Source organism: Canis lupus, chromosome 4, assembly GCF_048164855.1.
Source record: "Canis lupus baileyi chromosome 4, mCanLup2.hap1, whole genome shotgun sequence".
NCBI lineage: Eukaryota > Metazoa > Chordata > Mammalia > Carnivora > Canidae > Canis > Canis lupus.
This window is the reverse complement of record NC_132841.1, coordinates 60,421,865-60,442,314: the sequence shown is the minus strand read 5'-3', so window position 1 is coordinate 60,442,314 and position 20,450 is coordinate 60,421,865. Positions and strand designations below refer to the sequence as shown.

At 49.4% G+C, this 20,450-nt stretch overlaps 1 protein-coding gene across 4 annotated transcripts in view; it reads left to right on the top strand.

The window, feature by feature from the left end:
* The window catches only part of AFAP1L1 (actin filament associated protein 1 like 1), a 60,179-nt gene that overhangs the window by 18,688 nt on the left and 21,041 nt on the right, over positions 1-20,450 (top strand). For 3 of the 4 annotated variants that reach the window (XM_072824581.1, XM_072824578.1, XM_072824580.1), the window contains 7 exons: positions 9,685-9,813; positions 10,920-11,003; positions 11,304-11,401; positions 12,524-12,632; positions 16,394-16,519; positions 17,169-17,380; positions 19,434-19,613. In XM_072824581.1, the coding sequence (XP_072680682.1) occupies positions 9,771-9,813; positions 10,920-11,003; positions 11,304-11,401; positions 12,524-12,632; positions 16,394-16,519; positions 17,169-17,380; positions 19,434-19,613 (852 nt within the window). In that variant the 5' untranslated portion in view covers positions 9,685-9,770. The remainder of the gene's footprint in view (positions 1-9,684; positions 9,814-10,919; positions 11,004-11,303; positions 11,402-12,523; positions 12,633-16,393; positions 16,520-17,168; positions 17,381-19,433; positions 19,614-20,450) is intronic. The other variant, XM_072824579.1, reaches the window with a different exon arrangement.

The following is a 20,450-nucleotide window of genomic DNA, read 5'->3' as shown; positions in this document are numbered from 1 at the left end:
TTGCTGCTCCTTTTTCATTTTTTTCCAGCCCGCAGGAACCCTGGTCTTCCCCAAACACTCTGGGACAACAGGAAGTGTTTGTTTTAGTGACCAACAATGCCAGTCCGACCAGCCTGGTTCCCTCTCCGCTATTGTGCCCACTGTTTGGCCTTCACTTGGACTCCAAGAGAAGTGCTTATGAATCTGGAGGAAGTGAGATGTCCCCATGGCCCCCAGTAGGTAGATCCGCAGCAACTTGAAAGAGACTGTGAGCAGGGGAAGGAGAGATTTCTGTACCCACAAAGTGAAGGGGCGGGTCTGCAGGCCTCACCTGTAGGTGGTGGCTTCTCTGTGGAGTTAACCCAGAGCTGGGTAGACAGGGGTAGTGCCACGAAGGACCACTGGGGCAGGCATCACTGAAGAGCTCCTTACCGGTCTTCCTGTTTTGCAATCTGCACTTCCCACGCATGTAAAATGGGGCTAGCCCGCCTTGTCATAAGAATTAAACTGTGTAAATAATACATGTAAATCTCTTTAAAGCAGAGGGTGACATAGAATGACAATGTAAGAGTAATGCAAATAGCTAACATTTATTGAGAACCTACTATGTGCCAGGCACTGTACTAGGCACATTTTCATGTATTAGGGCTTGTTCCCACCGATGAGGTACGTAGGCTCATAGGTCACTGGCGGTGTATCTGAGGCACAGGGTGATAATGTAAGTGTCCCAAAGGTGCACAGCTAGGCAATGGGGGGGAAGGGGAGACGGGACCTGAACTCAGTTTGGGTTGCTTAATATATGTTAGTCATTTTTATTTCCCCATTCATATGTTAGGATTAAAATCCACCAACTATGAAATGTGCTTCACTAAGTCTGTTGGCAGCCGTATTCACCCACGGGATACAAGCTCAACCAAATAGGGTTTGGGGAACTTAGCCAAGGAAGAAATTGGACTTCAACTTCCATCTGTTCCCCAGGACTATTGTTACCTGTTTTTTTTTTTTTTTTTTTTTTTTTTTTTTCTTTTTTAAGCATCCTCTTACTATGCTGACTCACTATCATAGACATGGTTTTTAAATCACATGAACTAGCTACTAGACTATCAACTCTTAAGTTTGCTTCAGGAATTTATTCCCTCCACAAATAAAGTATAGACTCTATGTCAGGCACTAGCAAAGGTTGGCCCTATTCCTGCCCTCATGGAGTTCAAGCTCAAGTGGAGGAATTTGATGTTAATTGAAGAAATATATAATTAGATGTAACATTTCACCACAGCACATACCACAGGGAGAATGATGCTACGTAGTGTAAAATAGGGGACAGATGTGATCCAAAAGACAGGGGACACTTCTCTGAGGCAGTCATGTGTGGTGAGAGAGCTGAAGAGAGCATTACTGGTTGGCAGGAGAAGGGGGTTCTGACAAGCAGAAGGAACAGCATGTGCAAAGGCCCTGGTTAAGAGGCTGAGGAAAGGAGCATGAGGGCAGCCTGGGGGGAGGTCTCTCTGAAAGGGCCTGTAGAGTTGGAGGACCATAGGAGGGCTTCCTCTTCCCTCCCACCATGCAAACACTGAGGTCATACCTGCTAAGTGGACTGCTTTCCTTTCCAGGAAACCCTACCTCCCCACCCCTACAATGGGTCATACCTCATTAATGGACTAGCTCGTTAAAGTGCAGTGTACAGTAAGTCATCTCTCAAATCATGATCAAAAATGTTGAAAGTAACACATTGAAACTTTCTCCAGCTCAGGAGACTTTATGAGCTGGAAATTGGGTTATTTTGCTATTTGGAAAATGAGAAAGAAAATTTGAGTAAACAAAACATGTAAGCCCTTTGTTTAAAAAAAAAAAAAAAGAGTGTACTGACAACTTTCCTATTTTGCATTTTTAAAATCATGCTTGTTGCATGTTCTCTGACTTTGAAAACAAAGGATGAGTTATCCTTGTCTTAAAGAGGCTTGTCAGAGAAGGAGATGGGAGAAAGGGGAGCTGTAGTTCCTCCTACTGCCTTGCATTTAATGAAATTGTAACTTGCAAACTGTTTCCAAGCATTTTTATAAATTCTGAAGTCTGAAAGGTGCCCAGGAATGAGATCACAAGTTCAGGGCGCCCACTAGGCTGACCAAGTAGGTGCCAAAACAGGGGTTATTATCCCTGTGGTTTGCAGAAGGTTAATTATTCACGTGTCTTTTGTTATGGAAATTAGATTCTCCCTTTCAGATCTCTAAATAAACCCAACCTTCCCTGCATTAGAACCCACACAGGCTATGGTAAAGACCTTTTGCGTGAAAGCTTCATTCGCGCTCATGGGGGTGTGCACTCCTGGGAACAAGTAACAGTGCTTTTGGCCTGTGGCTTATTTTCTGTTCTGTGCCCTCTCATTTTGATTTAAAGTGGGGAGGGGAGAGGAACAGAGAGAAAACTGATCTTAGTCTTAGGTATTCACCAGTAACAATAAGCACTCAGTGGTCTAATCTTAAATATATTTTAAAGTAGGTTTCTAATTTTATTTGGCAAACTTATTTTTTTGCATCCCAAAGAACAATTAACACCCATCTTGGGTTTCTGAGCCCGTCTGTCCCACTTAGTGAAAGATTGAAGTTTTATAAACAATGATTAAACCATTTCTTCCTGTGTGGTTTTTTTTTCCTCACTGGAATTCACTGTACCTCCCTAAAGCTCAGCTAAACCAAACAAGATCAATGAAATGTATTCGTGGTTCTAAATAAACTTTAGACACAAAAGATAATGCTGTCCCGATGCCCCAGTGTGTCCTCAGAAAGCGGACAGGACCTGGACCAGGAGTGAAGATGAGAGGGAGTGGGTAAGGAATGGGTGAAGGAAGTCCTTCCTGACGGGGAACAGCAGGGACAGGACTCCCCTCCAACTGAAAGATGTCCCCTCATCTGACATGGGGGGGTGGGGAGTCCTTGGGGTAGGAGCCCCATGAGGGAAGGGGCTGCACCACCTCCTATTGGCATAGCCACCCTAAGCTCAGTATCAGTCCCAGAGCTATGAACTGTCAACAGGGAGGCTTACAGAGTCCCCCATGTCCTTTTGTCCCCAGATATGCCCTCCCTCGTGGCCCCACACCTGAAACTCCCTGGAGGTCACATATGAATGGCGAGGCACCTGTTCAGTGCACTGAGCCCATATGCATGACTTCGATTCATCTTTACAATGACTGTGTGGAGCAGCTGCTGTAATTACCCCGCACAGTCTGCAGATAAAGAACTAGAAGTTTGGACGAGTTAAGAAATTTCTCCAGGGCCATGGCTGGAAAATGGCCAAGCTTGGAGGGGTCAGATTGTGCACAGCCTGTGTTCTTAGCCACTCTTTGATGACTCAGCCAAGTAGCAAGCTTTGTGTGAATTTAACGCTAGGGACTTTTATTTTCAATTGGTTGTGTGCCCATAGCTAAGTCAAATAACCTCTTGGTCCTTCACTTTGCACATCTTTAAAATGAGAAGGGTGGACTAGGTCATCAAAATATCATGTTCACTAAGTAGATGCTTCTTGGGCAGCAAGCATCACTGAGGCACAGTCCCTGTCCTCATGGAGCTAGTTACACACCTATGGCAGCTCTATCGCCAAATACTACCTGAGCGGTGCTGGAGGGAGTATTAGGAGACAGCAGCCATCACAGTAATATGGCCCTGAGTGCTGGCTCCAGGCACAGCACCCAAGACCAAGTGCTTCGCCAACAGGACCACCTAGCTCTGCCGGCGTCCCCACGTTACAGACGAGAAGGCCAGGGCTCAGAGCTCGCTAACAGGCCATCCTGGTACAGCTTGGAAGTGGCAGCTCAAGAATTGCAGTGTGAGGGTTCTGACCCGAAGGCCCCAAGCACCGTGCTCTTCTAAGCAAGCTTCCCTGCTTGGGAGCTCTTATTCCCCACGACTTGCAGTTATTTCAAAAGTGGTGTCTAACGATAACCTGTTAGGAAATGAGCAAGGCCTTCCCACGTTCCTTATATTCACAGATGAGCCTTGTAGTGTGTGTTTTCTGGCGGAGTGTCTTTCAAAGACTGAACCTTGGAATCACCTGGGGTATTTATTAAAATGCAGCCTCCTGGGTTGCAGTAGAGGGTCTGCTGAATCAGAAGCCTCAGGTAGCAGGTCCCTTCCCAGCAACAACCCGCCCCCCCTCCCCGGGAGAGTCTTACTCTTGCTGAAATTTGAGGCTGCTGTCCCGGCGGTCTGTGTAAACCCTGGCAGAGCCACTTGCCATATGCACTATCTACATACGATTTCTCTCCAAATTAAATTCTATGATAGTTTAAATCCCTGTGGTTTCAGTTCTCTGGCATTAAAGATGAAGCTGCCACAGAAGGCACTTCCACATTCATTGCCTCTGGAAGCCAGCCTTTGGGAGGGGGGCCTCTGTACTGTCTTTGAAGAGCCGAGCACTGGCTGAAAGCCCTCTTTGCCCATGAAGTATGAGCATCTCTCTGGGATGAGATCTTGCTGCAGTGCAGAGACACCCACTGAGCAAGAATCTTAGCCCCCCAATAAGGGTCTTCCACCTGCCTTGTGCGGGGACCCCAGGTCAGGAATCCTGATGGAGTCATGGCCCAGCGCCCCCAGCAGGAATGCTGTGGGGGCTGCTTGCCTCCCCTCTGCCCTGGCCTGGTCTCCACTGCTCTGAGCCCACTTTTTCTGATGGAAGATTCAGGCACAGGGTGTACACAGTGACGTCAGACAGACCTGGGCTCAAGACCTTACCACTTACTGACTGGGTGGCCTCGCTTCTCCGAGCCTTCCTTCTGTCCCTTGTGGGGCACAGAGCCCAACACTACATCCCTCCTGTGCAGTTTATGAGCATGAAATGAGACGGTGCGCCCTAGATGCCCAGCACACAGTCACCACTCTGCCCTAGGGAAGGGTCCTCGCCCAAGTGCTGCCTGCAGGCTGAGCCTTCCCCTGTGGCTCACGCTCCCTCCGCCAACCGACCTTAGAAATGCTGTATGGGGACATCTGGGTAGTTCAGCGGTTCAGCGTCTGCCTTTGGCTCAGAGTGTGGTCCCGGAGTCCCAGAATCGAGTCCCATGTCGGGCTCCCTGCATGGAGGCTGCTTCTCCCTCTGCCTGTGTCTCTGTCTTTCTCTCTGTGTGTCTCTCATGAATAAATAAAATCTTAAAAAAAGAAAGAAAGAGAAAGAAAGAAAGAAAAAGAAGAAAGAAAAAAAAGAAAGAAAGAAAGAAAGAAAGAAAGAAAGAAAGAAAGAAAGAAAGAAAGAAAGAAAGAAAGAAAGAAAGAAATGCTGTGTGACTCTCCCTTGGTCATCTGCTGCCTGCTGGGTCCTTCCAGGCTACAGAAGGCATCACGGGCACTGGGCAGTTCCTCACTGCCCATCTGCTTCTCCCAGGTTCACTCGGTGCCCTCCTTCTGCTCTGCTCTGTCTGGACTTTTGTGATCACATCTCCATTAAGTAGGAACACTTAGGGGGTGCCTGGGTGGCTCAGTGGCTTAAGTGTGTCTGCCTTTGGCTCAGGTCATGATCTCAGTGTCCTAGGATGGAGCCCAAGTGGAGTCAGGCTCCCTGCTCAGAGGGGACTCTGCTCCTTCCTCTCCCTCTGCCCCTCCCCACCACTTGTGCACTCTGTCTCTCAAATAAAATCTTTAAAAAAAAAAAAAAAAAAAAAAAAAGAACACTTAGAACACAGGGCCCCAAGACCCCTGGGTGGCTCAGTGTTTAAGCGTCTGCCTCTGGCTAAGGTCGTGATCCCAGGGTCCTGGGATTGAGTTCCGTATCAGGCTCCCAGCAGGGAGCCTGCTTCTCCATCTGCCTGTGTCTCTGCCTCTCTCTCTGTATATCTCTCTCATGAATAAATAAAGAAAAATATAAAAACAAAACAAAACAAACAAAAAGAATTCAGGGTCCCATGTTAGGAATCTCATTAACAATCAGGGAAAAAATTTTAAACGTTGTTACCAAACCTTGGGTACTGTAACTCCCATTTTTCAATGCAGATAACTCACTGGGAACTTACTTGTTCTTACTTTAGAAACAATTGCAACAAACCTCAAATCAGAAGCAAGGCGAGATTTAGAAGCAGGATTGCTGCCACACATAGACACTGGCTGATAAGAGCAAGAAGAAACCTTTGGGACCTCAGAGCAAAATGAGAGAAAGGACAGGAGGGAGGTGAAGAGAGAGGGTGGAAGGGACGGACACAGGGACAGACTTAGCAACCTGTCATTCATGGAAGGACAGCAACTCAGAAAGGTGTGGTTGGGGAGCGAGTCCACCCAGTCAAAACTACTTTTATCTAGTTCTCAGACCCAGTATGCCTTTTTTCACTCCCATTCTCTATGTTTACAGAGTTTTCCAAAGGTTATATCATGTGATGATGCGATAGCTCTGAAGGCTAATGAGATGTGTGCCTGTGTATTCTTGTGTTTTGAAATTTTCTCAGCCTTGGGGCACCTGGGTGGCTCAGTCAATTAATCGTCTGCCTTTTGCTCAGGTCATGATCCCAGGATCCTGGGATTGAGTCCCATGTAGGCCTCCCTGCTTGGTGGGGAGTCTGCTTCTCCCTCTCCTCTGCCTGCCGCTTGTGCGCTCTTTCTCTCTCTCTCTCTCTCTCTGTCAAATAAATAAAATATTTTAAATAGATAGATAATAAATAAATAAATAAATAAATAAATAAATAAATAGAATTTTCTCAACCTTAAATGTTAATATAGTCAATATTGATAGATATAAATCACATAAGACAAAAGTTCTTTGGAGTCCTTGATGATTTTCTGATGTGCAAAGACATCCCAAAGCCAGAAAGTTTCAGAGCCACTGGTAGAGGGATAAGCAGTCACTGCACCCCATAGCCTTGACATTCCCACATGGTATCAGGGCAGGGTCATGAATTTTCAAATAGGAACCATGGCTGCAGGCCACAAGAAAGCTCCCATGGTCCCTTGTGGTGCCTTCCTGGTAGCATTTACCATGGCCTCCCTTGTGACTAATTATGTGTGTGTACATATGTGTGTGTGAGAGAGACAGAGAGAGACAGAGAGGGAGGGAGCATATCCACTGGAACAATATCTTATTCATTTTCTAATCCCCCGAGTGGCACATAATTAGCACTCAGTAAATATATTTTTTTAAGATTTTATTTATTTATTTATTCATGAGAAACACAGAGAGAGAGAGGCAGAGACACAGGCAGAGGGAGAAGCAGGCTCCATGCAGGGAGCCGGACGTGGGCCTCGATCCCAGGTCTCCAGGATCGGGCCCTGCAGGCGGCGCTAAACCTCTGAGCCACCCGGGCTGCAGCAGTAAGCATTTTAGAACTGAGTTAACGGACTTTCTGTGTATCTGAGGAGGGTGCCAGAGAGTTCCTTTGCAACAGCTAAAATTTACCTAGAATGATTTTATGATTTTAAGTGGTTTCCTACTTTAAGGAGGGTAATCTACTCACCCAGAAGCCTTGCTCAGGTGACCTTGCAAGGGCTGAGGCCCTGGAGGCAGCAGGGCCTCTAGGTCCCTTGCACTTGGGCTGTGAGGTGAGCGGCGCCCCCTGGCACTGTGCGACTCTACAGCTCTAGAGTCTGATTCTACACAAACATGGAATCAGCCCAGCTCTACCTCTTTCAAGCTGTGCAACCATGTCACAGCCTCCCTTGGCCTCAGTCCTCTTCTGGAACACAGGTATCCCAGCGGGAGCTGCTCACAGATGAGGCATGGCGTGCAAAGCCGCTACCTCAGTGCCCAGCGGCAGAGAGAGCTCTTAAGGTGGTAGCTGACGGGATCAGCCTCTAGCTCATTTCCAGCAGATCTACGGTGATGATGGAATGCCACAGAGAGACCGCCACATCATATTTTTTCCACCAAGTGCTACTATCCATACATAAGGTTTCTATTTTTAAAAGTCCTGGCCAAAAAAAAAAAAAAGTCCTGGCACAGTCATCTGTTTGTGCCCTCTCTCATCAAACACATGGAGCACCAGCACTCAGCAGGCCCCAGACTAGGTGCTAAGGAGGCCGAGACCCCTAGACCGTCTGCTCCGTCTCGAGCTTCACAGCCTGCCACGGGAGCAGACACTCGCGGAGACCAACACAGCACAGATCAGCGTGGTAAACACCACGATGGCAGCAGCGCCATCACCTCCCAGGTGCTGCCCTGGGGTGAGCATTTACTCTGTACGGGGCAAGGCACTTTTCATGCATGACATAATTCATCTTTACAGCAACCCTATAAGGCGGATGCTGTTATTAACCCCATGTATAGAGGAGGAAACTGAGTCACAGGCTAAGTAACTTGTGAAGGTCCCACAATAAATGAATGATGGAACCTGAACTTGAACCAGGCAGTCTGGCTCCAGGGCTGGCTCTCTTATGCACGATGTTATAACCCCTCTAACACACCCAGACCCTGAGGCTGTAAGTCGGAGTCTGGTTGTTGTTGCCCTAGGAGGGCCCAGGGTGGAGAGAAACATATGGGGCTGGGAGTCTGGAGACTAGAAGCCAAAGGCCTGGCTCTTCTGTGGCCTTCGTGTAACTGCAAGCAAGACATTTCTCTTCTCCGAGCCTTGGTTTCTTCCTCTAAAAAGTAGGCGTGATCATGGGACCTATCTCAAAGCTTGTTGGTAAGGATTGCATAAAATACTGCAAGGCAATCTCATGCCGTGGTTAAAAGGGAGGGAGGGAGCCAGGGCCAGTCGAGGCTCTGCTGGCTGTGTGACCCTGGAGGAGTTATTTAACCACTCTGAGCCATTAAATGCTTGGTAAATTTAGATGAGACTATAAGCACGAAAGGCTTAGCACAGTGCACAATAATTGTTCAACACAGTTAGCTTTTAGTATTTGGCACAAGTGACCGGCAAGTGGCAAAGCAAGACAGTACTACTACTGTAACGAAGCCGGTCTTTGGGCTAAGGCAAACCAAGTCCCAAGTGACTGTTTGGGACAGGGAGACATGAATGACATCATGGTCATGGCATGCTCCAGTCTTTAAAGGACTGTGTGCTGTAGGGTTTTTGCAACTCCACGTCCTCTCAACCAGCAGCGTCAGCATCAGCGGGGAGCTCACTAGAAATGCAGAGCCTCAGGTCCCACCTAGACCTGAGTCCGCCTCTGCATTTTGAGGAGATCCCCAGGTAATTCCTCTATACACTCAAGTTTGAAAAACACTGATGAAGCACAGAAAGACTGGTGATAAAGGTTTGGGGCCTGGGGTGGGAAGGGTTAATGTTTAGTTTGGCTCCCATCAAGGCACCGGAAACAGAAGGTTCCAGAGATTGAAGTGTATGAACTGATGGGACAGGAAGGCTCCCTTCCTGCCTGTGTCCTGGATGGCCAGGGGCTCCAGCCTGGGACCTGCACTGAGCCCCGAGCTGCAGTGAGGAAAGACCCCTGTGGGCTGGACAGCCAAGAGCATGCTGGGATAGAGGCAGGCCTAAGAGCCTCTGCTCAGGCTACCTGGGCTCAGAGTTGCCAGGCTGAACCCTGTAATGTCAGTCCTCAGGCCAAGGCCATATGAGGTCTGAGGCAGAGTGGGGAGGCCCAGAGGAATTTCATGGTTAACTGCGCAAGGCTGTCCCTTGGGAGGTGGGCGGCCAGCACTGGGACAGCTGTGGGAGGGCTTCTGAGGTCTCCCTGCTGCACCCGCCTTGCCCTCCGTCCCCCTACCCCCCGCTTCCCTGGCCTCTGGGGGGTGGAGGTAGGGCCAGGATCTTGACACCCAGCCCCTGTGCTTCCTCCTCAGTGCTGGAACAGCTGCTCCCTGAGCTCACGGGGCTGCTCAGCCTCCTGGACCATGAGTACCTCAGCGACACTGCCCTGGAGAAGAAGATGGCTGTGGCCTCCATCCTGCAGAGCCTGCAGCCCCTCCCAGGTCAGCCATTAGCAACGCCCCCAGCTCCTCAAGAACCTGCAGTAGCTCCCCAGGGACTGTGGCCTGAGGATGCCCAAGCCTCAGAGTGAGGCTCGCAACGCTGTCGTGGCCTGGCCCGTGTCCTCATCCACTTTGTTCCTTCTCCAACCTGGCTATGCTCTTCATACCCCTCCATCCTCGACCCACTGAAACTCGTGTACACAATGCACATGCCACACGTACTCACACATGCACACATGCCACACTCATATGCACAGCACGTTCTCCCCTGCATGGGACACCCATTACAAATATACGCTCACATGACACACACCGCACCCTCACCAACAGCACGCTCTCACATACACAGCTCACGTGACACAGGACACACAGCGCATCTCTCCACCCCACATACTCTCACACAACACTCACACGCAGTCTGTGACACACAGCAGACGCAGCACACACGTCACACACCGCCTCGGCCAGACGTACACCGGCCCGGTGGCATCCGTCATGTTCCTCCCTCTAACCCGCACAGCTTCTCTGCCCCACTGCCTGCTCGGCAGCAAGGCCTCCTCATCCACTCCCACCTTTCCTCCACACCCCAGGTCAGCCCACACGTTGCTAAACGGAAAGCCCAGAGCTCAGTAAACTCTGACGAGCCGAGCCACACGGTGTCCTGCAGGGTTGCGGGGAGTCTGAGTGATGGGCAGGGGGCACCACCACCAGGGGACTCTCTGAGCCTCCCTTCCAGTGACAAAACAGGCAGATGTCATCAGCAGCCCTCACGGGACTGTGGGAGGGTGGGAGGGGCAGCGGTTTGCCAACTGTGCTTGGCCCTGTCCCCTTGCCGTCCCCAGAGCAGCTCTAGTCTCTGTTTTCTGTACTGGGCTCTGAGCATCCTTCCCCTTGGAGGAGGAGATGCTTAGGAACAACAGAAAGATAAGAACAAAGTTTGAAAACCAGACAACTCACTTAGGATGTGCACGTGCTTTGTCCACAGTGCTGTGTCCTGAGGGGGTTTGAGTCCCAGTGGTGGGAGGGGGAGACTCAGCCCTCCTCAGAGTCAGCAGCAGCAGGTCCCCTCCCTCCTCAGTGCAGGCATGCTCCCCCTCTCCCCACAGCCAAAGAAGTCTCCTACCTGTATGTGAACACGGCAGACCTCCACTCTGGGCCCAGCTTCGTGGAGTCCCTCTTTGAAGAGTTCGGTAAGCGACCCTGTCCCCACCCCAGCTGGGAGCTGTCCTCTCCCTGCATGTGGGAGCCCCACTGCCCCAGTCTCTGGAAGCGCCCTCAGATCGAGTGGGGGCCTGGCTCTAAGGTGGCAACACTGAGCCACTTTCTAGACGAGAAGACCAAGTCTCAGAGTGATGAGGTCCTCTGCCCACCGTTAGTAACAAAAGAGGTGATAGAGGCCCCCTGATGCCAAATCCCCAAATCCAGGCTCCTTCCCATTGTCCCATGCTCATCCCTGGCTTTCTCTGCCCCAATGGCCTGAACCTCGGTAGACTGTGACCTGAGCGACCTCCGGGACATGCCAGAGGATGACGGGGAGCCCTGCAAAGGAGCCAGCCCTGAGCCAGCCAAGAGCCCGCCTCTGAGACATGTGAGTCATGGCCTGGGTCCCCATACACTGTGGCGCTCTGTCCCCCTGAGGTAGCCATGAAAACTCTCCCCGCAGTGCCTGGGAGCCTCCTGGCTGTGCAGGACCCTGTTCTAAGGGGAAGAACAGGCTGTGAGAACATTTCGATGACTCTCATGATGTATTATTCACCGTGCCCATGCTGAGCAAGGATAACAAGGTGAACCGACCTGTCCATTCGGGCATAAAGGACGTTCCGCACCCCAACTTCTAATTGCTGTCATAAACATGGAGCGTGGGGAAAGCTCTGGACTAGGAGTTGGTGGCCTCTGCCCTCTTTCAGCTGCTATGTGGTCTTAGACCAATCACCTCCCCTTTCTGAGCCTGTTTCTTCACTTACAAAAGAAAGATTTGGGTCATCACATCTAGGGTTCCCAACCTTCATCTGTGGAATTAAGTCAAGGGGCCTGTAATCACATCAAACACTCTCCGTCAACTGCATAATTCACTGTCATCATCACCATCCAGTGGTACCAATGGTGGACCCCTTGCTACGTGCTCCACATGCTCACAATAACTGAATGAGGTTGGCACCTCTGTTAGCCCCTTTTACAGGTCAGGAAACTGAGCTTAGAGTACGTGACATGTCCCACCACGAGTAAGTGGCAGAGCTTAATCCCAGCGAAAGAGGGGTGCCCTGGCCCCAGAGTCTAAGCACTTAGCCACGAGGCTATGCTGCCTTCCCAAGTGCTGTGCCTTCCAGCTGCTTGCCCCGCTGCTCCTCACAGGTCTGTACATGGGCTTGCAGAGCAGAGCAGAACTCAGTATTTTTTGATCACTGCATGCGCTTACTCCAAAGCCTAACTACATCTCTGCAGCAGTCCACAAAACTTAGATATTACAGGGAAGCCCGGATGCCGAAATAAGTTGGGCAGATAATAGAGGACCAAGCAAACTCTCAGGGTCTCCCACCTCTGCCCTCCTGCCACTCTGTCAGGAGTTATAGCTGCACGTTCGGAGATTATACGTCCTGCCTCCTCGGGGCTCCTGCCTATCTCTGCTGCAGCCTCCTGCCGGTCACTCAGCCTCTCCCTCTCCTCTCTGGGCCTTCTTGGTCTTATCCACTTCCCTTATCCCCTGCTTCAGGCTGCCGACCTGCCTCCACCGCTTCCCCAAAGGCCCCCACCCGAGGACTACTATGAAGAGGCCCTTCCCCTAGGACCCGGCAAGTCCCCCGAGTACATCAGCTCCCACAGTAAGTTCTGGTCTCCTGGGGAACTTCCCTCCTCTAGCTCCTGTGTGTCCTGCTAGGACTGGAGCTCCAAGCTGCACACCCACCCGGCTCACATCCTGAGGAGGAGCTGCCTGAGTCCCCGGCCTCTCTAGTGGAGGCTTGGGGAAGGCCAGTGGTGTAGCCCCAGGGATGGGGGGCTTGGTTCCAGTCCCAGTTCTGTGCAGCCTTGCACAACTGCCTTCCCTACCCTGAAAATAAGAAAGAGGCTGGATACATGCATATAAATGTGCCGGGATGAAGGGACACAGACGGCCCACTGTGTCCTGGTCCCTAGCACTGAAGCTGGTGCTCACCCAAGTGCCCCTCCTCCGTGGACCTGGTGAACTAGTTTGTCCTTCGGCCTGACTCTCACCTTATAGGCAGGTTAAGTTAAAAAGCCAACATGTAGGGTGAAAAAGCACGTGGAGGAAATCAAAAGGTCCTCTGAGCAGAGTGTGGCCCCCCAGGGAATTCATGAAAAGATCTAGGAAGAAGTATCAGGAGCTTTACTTATATTTAGCTCAACACTTCTTCCTAAAATGTTTGTGTGAATGTTTTAGAGTTGGAGCATTTATAATCTAATAATAGCATAACTCCTGTAAGCAGTCTATACATATATACATATATAATTTACACGCCAATAAGTGGAAGTACATTATATGGTTACATTTTTACTGAGAGGTGAACACAATAAAATAAAATAATTTAAAGGGCACTGGTACAAATTACCTTTGGAAAAGCTCTTAAATCAGCCACAAAGGAGAGTCTTTGGATTTGGACTCATCTCTCAGTGTTTCCTCCAGCACTGAAACAAATGGCTGATTCTTTGAGGATCAGATAAGTCACTGGCTTGGATATAGGAACTTAACGTTATACACAAGAAACTATATTATATGGGTTTGGGGTGACCCAGCATTCGTAGTTGAGCTTGTATAAGACAATGATTATGTGAGCTATGTCGTCATTCAGTAGCACAGTAGAATATTTTCCAACTGCCAAAAAATAAATGAAACAGGTCTGTCTGTGCTGATCAGAAATGAACTCCAAGATAACATTCATTGGAAAAACTCAAACACAGAATACTGCCTATAATGTGATTCCTTTTGTTCCTTAATGGAGTATACACACACACACACTCATGCATTCATTTTAGCAATTTTTCTAGGATGTGCAAGAAGCCATTAGCAATATTTCCCTGTGGGAAATGAATAGAAATCTGGCTGAAGGCAACATATTTTCCCATTCCTACTCTTTGTGCTGATCATGCTTATCATCGTGGGCATAGTTTTTTTTATTGTAACAAAACGTATGTAACATAAAATGGACCATTTCAACCACTTTCAAGTGTCCACTCAGTAGCATTTAGTACACTCACCATGTTATGCCACCATCAGCACTGCGTAGATCCCAAGCATTGTCATCATTCAAGGAGGAAACCCTATACCTGTTAGAGAGTCACTCTTTCCTCTGAGTCTCTGGCAACCACCGATCTGCTTTCTGCCTCAATGGATGGACCGATTCTGAATATTTCACATAAATAGAACCATGCAATGCATGGCCTTTTGTGTCTGGCTCATTTCCCTGTTTTCAAGGGTAACCCCTATCACTGTGTGGATCGATACTTCTCTCTATGGCCACGTCATATTCCATTGTATGGATAGACCACATGTTTTTTTAGTCGCGTGTCAGTTTATGGACACTCAGGTTCTTTCCGCCTTGGCCTACTGTGGTATATCATTATTGTGATTAATAAACTAGTTAAAGGGAAATGGTGAGTTTGGACGCAGTAATCCGTGGCTTTCTTCAGTCTTGAGAGTTTGCTGTCTGTGTTGCTGCTGTTTGGATGCAAAGCAGGTGACTTTGTTCTGTTTTATCCATTTGAGGACAGGACAGGAAGGTGAGGACGAAGTGCTACTGGGCCCTGAATCCCAGGTCAAGCCCCTCAGTTGGGTGAGGCTCCTCTACCTCCCCAGGGAGCTCACACTCCTCTCAGATGGGGGAGCAGGGATCCTGGGGCAGGAGGGAAGGGCGGGCCACAGGAAGAGCCAGAGAGCTTGACCAGAGAGAGGGTGCCAAGCTCGTCAGGGAATATCCTTCCTCTGACACAGTGTCCAGCCCTGCCAGGTGTTCAAGAGCGCTGGCCCATGTGTCCCCTCCCTCTTCCCCATCGCACCAGCCTCCCCACCCACCCCGGCCTCCCGCCCGTCCATCTCACAGGATGTTGCCAGCATCTGAGGCCTCAGAGGACCTGCTGGGAAAAGCAGACTCTGATCATCACTTGGGAGATTGCACTAGGGATCCTAGTCGCTGGGAATTTGAGTGCTGCTGTCCTCAGGAAACAGATGGATGGCAGGGGCTGGGAGCCCAGAGCAGCACTTTGAGAACAGTGTGGTATGGGAGCCAGTTGGACTGCGTGAAGGAAGTCTTCCTGGAAGAGGGGATGTGCATCTATTCCCTGAGCTGGCAACCTCAGTTCTCATCCAGGCTCTGCCGCTAGCAATCGGTGTGTGGCCGCAGTGCCCTCATCTGTAAAATGGGGCTCATACCTACCTCCCTACATTGTAGGAATCAAAGGAGAAAGTCATAATAATGACATCCGGCATGTGTCTAGCACATTCTATGTGCCAGGCACTGTGCCAGAAGCTTACATGCATTGTATCACTTGTCCAAGGTGGGAATTGTTCACGTCACTGCAAGGTGATGACCCTGAAATGCAGAGAAACTGTAGGCTTCTTTCCCAAGGTCACTCAATAAATGGTAGCAACAGATTCGATCTCCAATCTCGTCAAACCCAAAGCACTTGCCCTTAGCCCATTGACCTTCAGAATGTGCCCCAGGAACCATCTGTCTCAAAATAACCTAATTGTTTAGACAAAAAAATCTGATTTCTTGGAGTTCCGTATAGTTCTATCTGTACATGTTTTTTTAATGTCCTATTAAATAGGTTTTTTTTTTAACAATGAAGATTCCTTGGCTCAGCTTACATGGGTGAATCAGAATCTCTAGAAAAACAGCCCAGGGATCCGCATTTTAAAGAGACCCCCGTAATGCTGATGCAGAATACAATTTAAGGTAGCCTCCACCCCTGCACGGTGCTGCCCCCTGAGTGGGAGCATGCTCCCAAATTTTGCTGTAGGGGGCTGTTGTGTTCACTGTTGTACACTCTACCATTAGCTCCTCTAGTCCAGTTCTTCCCCATGGTCACAGAGGTTTAGGAGATTTGCCATCACGAGAGGGGGTGTGTGCATGAGGAAGGGAGAAGGACTGGGGTGGCAAACGCTGGGGGTGGGGGTGGCCGAGCCCAGGCAGCTGGAGCACCACCTCTTGCAGTTCAGGGATCAGGGCTGTGACCAAGACACACACACACACACACACACACACACACACACACACCAATGCTATGGGATCCCTTAGGAGGTGCTGACAGTTCTCTGAGAAGGTCAGAAGGAAGATCTTTGAGCTGGGTATTGAAGGATGAGTAGGAGTTTTCTAGCAGAAGCTAAGAGAACACATGGAATAGCATAAACATGGGCCTGGAGGCATGACAGGGCCCAGCAGGGCAGTGCCGATGACAAGAGCAGAGAGCATGTGGGGAGCTAAAGCAGATGACATTCAGAGAGGAGGAGGCCCCTCATCCTGGCCCGGGAGCTAGGGGGAGCTACACTCTCTCTTCCCTGAGGAGGGGCAGGGGTCTGGGGTCTGCCCCAGCCACAGCCCCTGCAGTCTGCCTGCCTTTCTCCAAGGTGCCGCTCCTTCTGCCAACCCTACAGACGGCTGCAGCCCAGCCCATTCCATCATGGATGGCTACTACGAGGATGCAGACAGCAGCTACCCCGCCACCAGGATGAATGGGGAGCTAAAGAACTCCTGTAAGTGCCAGGAGGGTGTTCAGAATGGTCCTGTCCTCAGAGGGCAGACCTTGGCCTAAACTGTTGGCATGCATGTGTACCTGGCCCTCTGGGTCACCACAGAGACCTCCAGCCCTTGTACTCAGTGACTCCAGGGTTCAGTGGAAAGACCACTGGCATGGAACCGGGAGCCCTGGATCTAGCCTTTGCCCTGCCCCTTGGTGACTGACCTTGAATGAATCATTTATTCTCTGTGAGCCCCCAGTTGCCTTCTTTGTAAAATGGGGACTTGCTGGGTGCTGTGAGAATCACCTGAGACTAAGGACACAAAGATGGTGGGGTATGACAATAGCTGATGTAAGCAGGGTACCCACCGAGTGCCAGACCCTGGGCTGAATGCTCTGCAGTTACTGATCCTAAGAGCCCAGTGAGGTAGTTACTGTCATTGATTGTGACCATTTTACTGATGAGAAAACTGAAATTTTAAGAAGTGAAGTCACCAAGATGGCAGAGCCACTGGTAAATCCACACAACACAGCACCCGTGTCAGGGTGTAGAGATCATCATGATCACAACTGAAGTCCTGGTCCCTGAACCCCAGAGTGGAAGGGTCAGAAGGTGCCTCCCAGGCAAGGACATGGTAACGGGTCATTTCCCATGGCTCCTACAGACAATGACTCTGACCCAATGAGCAGCTCCTACGAGTCCTACGATGAGGAGGAGGAGGAAGGGAAAGGGCCACAGCCCACGCACCAGTGGCCCTCGGAGGAGGCCTCCATGCACCTGGTGAGGGACTGCAGGATATGTGCCTTCCTGCTGCGGAAAAAGCGCTTCGGGCAGTGGGCCAAGCAGCTGACGGTCATCAAGGAGGACCAGCTCCTGGTGAGTGGCCGAGGAAGTGTGCCTCTAGGCCTCACATGGACTTACACGTGTGTGTGTCTCTGTGTGCGTGTGCAGGCGTATCTACCCCAGGTCCTCTGGGCTTGCTTTGTGCCCAGAGGCTCAGTGCTTCTGAGATAAGGGCTCTCCCACTAGAGCAGAATGTAAACACACACACATGCACACACACTCAAAGACCTGACATAGACTTTAACAAGTTTTTGTTTCGCCAGGAATGAATTTTTTATCACTTCAAAACAATGTTTATTGATTTCATTATGCAACTAAATGTGTTTATGTATAAAACTGGAGAAAAACATAATGAAAATGTTTTTATAAGGTTTTATTTATTTGAGGGCAGCCCGGGTGGCTCAGCGGTTTAGCGCCACCTTCAGCCCAGGGCCTGATCCTGGAGACCTGGGATCAAGGCACACGTCGGGCTCCCTGCATGGAGCCTGCTTCTCCCTCTATCTCTCATGAATAAATAAATAAAATCTTAAAAAAAAAAAAGAATTTATTTATTTGAGAGAGAACAAGAGAAAGAGAGAAAGCACGCACACAGAGGGAGAGGGAGGAGAAACACACTCCCCACTGAGCAGAGAGTCAGAGACGGGGCTCAGTCCCAGGACCTTGAGATCATGACCTGAGCAGAAGGCAGATGCTTAACCGACTGAGTCACCCAGGAGCCCCAAAAGTGATTTTTTAAAGCCACCTATAATCCCATTGACCAAGAGCTAACCACTGTTATGTTTTAATATACATATTTCCACATATCCGCCTTTTCTAAAATTGAGCCCATTCAGCACTTACTGTGGAACTTGCTTTCTTAGTTTTTTTTAATTTGCCATCTCTCATCACCATCATTTTATAAAAGAAAATGTACCTTTAATTCCAGAGTAGGAATACAGACATAATTTCAGAAAAAAATAATAGCTCTTTTACCCCAAAATCTGTTGACAAGCCTTACCCAACATCTATCCATTTGAAACATGACTTTTTCTCACCCCGGAGCAGTGAAAAGCTCACCCCAGGCCAGAACCAATCCAAAGGTCATGACTTACTTCTTCTCATCCCGTTTGTCATTTTTTTCTTGACATACCGCATTGGTTAGGATCTCCAGCACAATGTAAATAGAAGTGGTGAGAGCAGGCACCCTTGTGTCAGTCCAGATCTCAAAGGGAAAGTTGCAATAATTCACTATTAAGGCTGATATTTGCTGTGAGTGGTTTGTTGAAGCTCCTTATTGCCACATTAAGGAAGTTCCCCCTCTGTATCTCTAGGTTGCTGAGAATTTATGTTACAGATGCATGGAGAATTTTACCAAATGCCTTTTCTGTTTCTATTGAGATATGTGGCTTTTCTCCTTTTTTTCTATTCATATGATGAATTATAGGGTTGGCTTTTAGAAGGCTAATACACTTTTGCAATCCTAGAATAAACCCTGTTTGGTCTTGATACGGTATGCTTTTCCATGTGTCTGGGATTTCTATTTGCAAGTAGTTTTTTAAGGGCTTTTGCAACCATGTTGAGATTAGCCTATCGTTTTCCTTTTTTTGTAGTGTCATTGTCAGGTTCTGATATCAAGGTAATGCTAGCTTCAGAGTGAGAATCGGGAAGTGAGAATCATTATTGATAAACTGTTGACTTCCTAAGCCCAACCGTCCATCTCTGCTAGAATCCTCTCTCCCACATTCCTGCTAGTAGCACATGAGTAGCAGGGAGCTGGCTTCCTTCCAAGCCAGCTTGTTTCTTCTCTGGTTCTTTAGACTAGAATGGTCTTCCTAGTATTGTGCTAAAATCTGCCTCTTCCTAATAGATGGCGGTGCCCCTGGGGCCCCTCGGTGGCGCTTGAGACCTGAAGATTGTCCAAAGACGCCCCCTTCCAGGCTTCTCTTCTCTGAGATGAATAGCCACAGCCCCTGTCTTCACGCAGTACCCACAGTTGGGCTGGGGGAGCGGGGGGCAGGTCGAGGTCGCTCCCCCAAGCCTTCATGCGAGGGCATCTCCCTCCTCCGCCCTCCAGTCCAGAAGGGTGACCCCTTCTCTTCCTGTCCAGTGTTACAAAAGCTCCAAGGACCGGCAACCGCATCTGAGGCTGGCGCTGGATGTCTGCAGTGTCACCTACGTGCCCAAGGACAGCCGCCACAAGAGGCACGAGCTCCGCTTCTCCCAGGGGGCTACCGAGGTCTTGGTGCTGGCACTGCAGAGCCGGGAGCAAGCCGAGGAGTGGCTGAAGGTACATGGCACCTGCACCCTCCCTGTCCGCCCTCCTGCCCTTCCTTCCCCTGTTTCCCTGGGCCCAGCTTTCAGCCAGGTGGGCTCCAGTCCCTTGGAAGAACAGGCCTTGCTCTGGGGAGGGGTGGTGATCAGAGCCTTGGGCGTGTGTAAGTAGCCTCAGACGTCCCCAGGAGACAGACCTCAGGCTGGAGTACTGTGTTCCTTCTAGTTATTTGAATCCTCTTTCTAATAACATCCTTACTGTGGGCCTGTCCAGCCTGCATGTGTACACTTTGTAATATCCTTGAAGGAAACAAATGTTATCATTAGATAAGCTAATTCTTTAAAAAAAAAAAAAAGGAAAAATCCTTCCTATCTTAGGAAAAGTGTGCATCCTTGTAATATCCACCTATGCTCCAGCTTCTGCATCTTGTCCCTACTGCAGAGCAATCAGAGTTACTGTGTATTGAGGACGTTTTTTGGGCCATGCGTCGTGCTAAGAGCTTTACACACTTGACCTCATCTACTCTTTGTAATGGGACCATATTGTCCCCATTTTACAGATAAGGAAACTGAGGCACAGGAATCTTATGTGACTCACCAAAGGTCACACAACCAAGTGGTTGGGGCTAGGATTCGCAGCTAACAAGGAAATCTACTCCAAAGGCCACAGGCAGGGTGGCATGGCGATGACAAGGGAGGAGTTTGGTGACACACAGACTGGAGTTCAAGTCCCAGCCCTCACTGGCACTTACTGGCTGTGTGGTCTTCTGCAAATGACGTTGCCTATCTGTGCCTCAATTTTCCCTTCTGTAAAATGGTTTTTGTAAAGATTCTAGAGAACATTTACTATAGT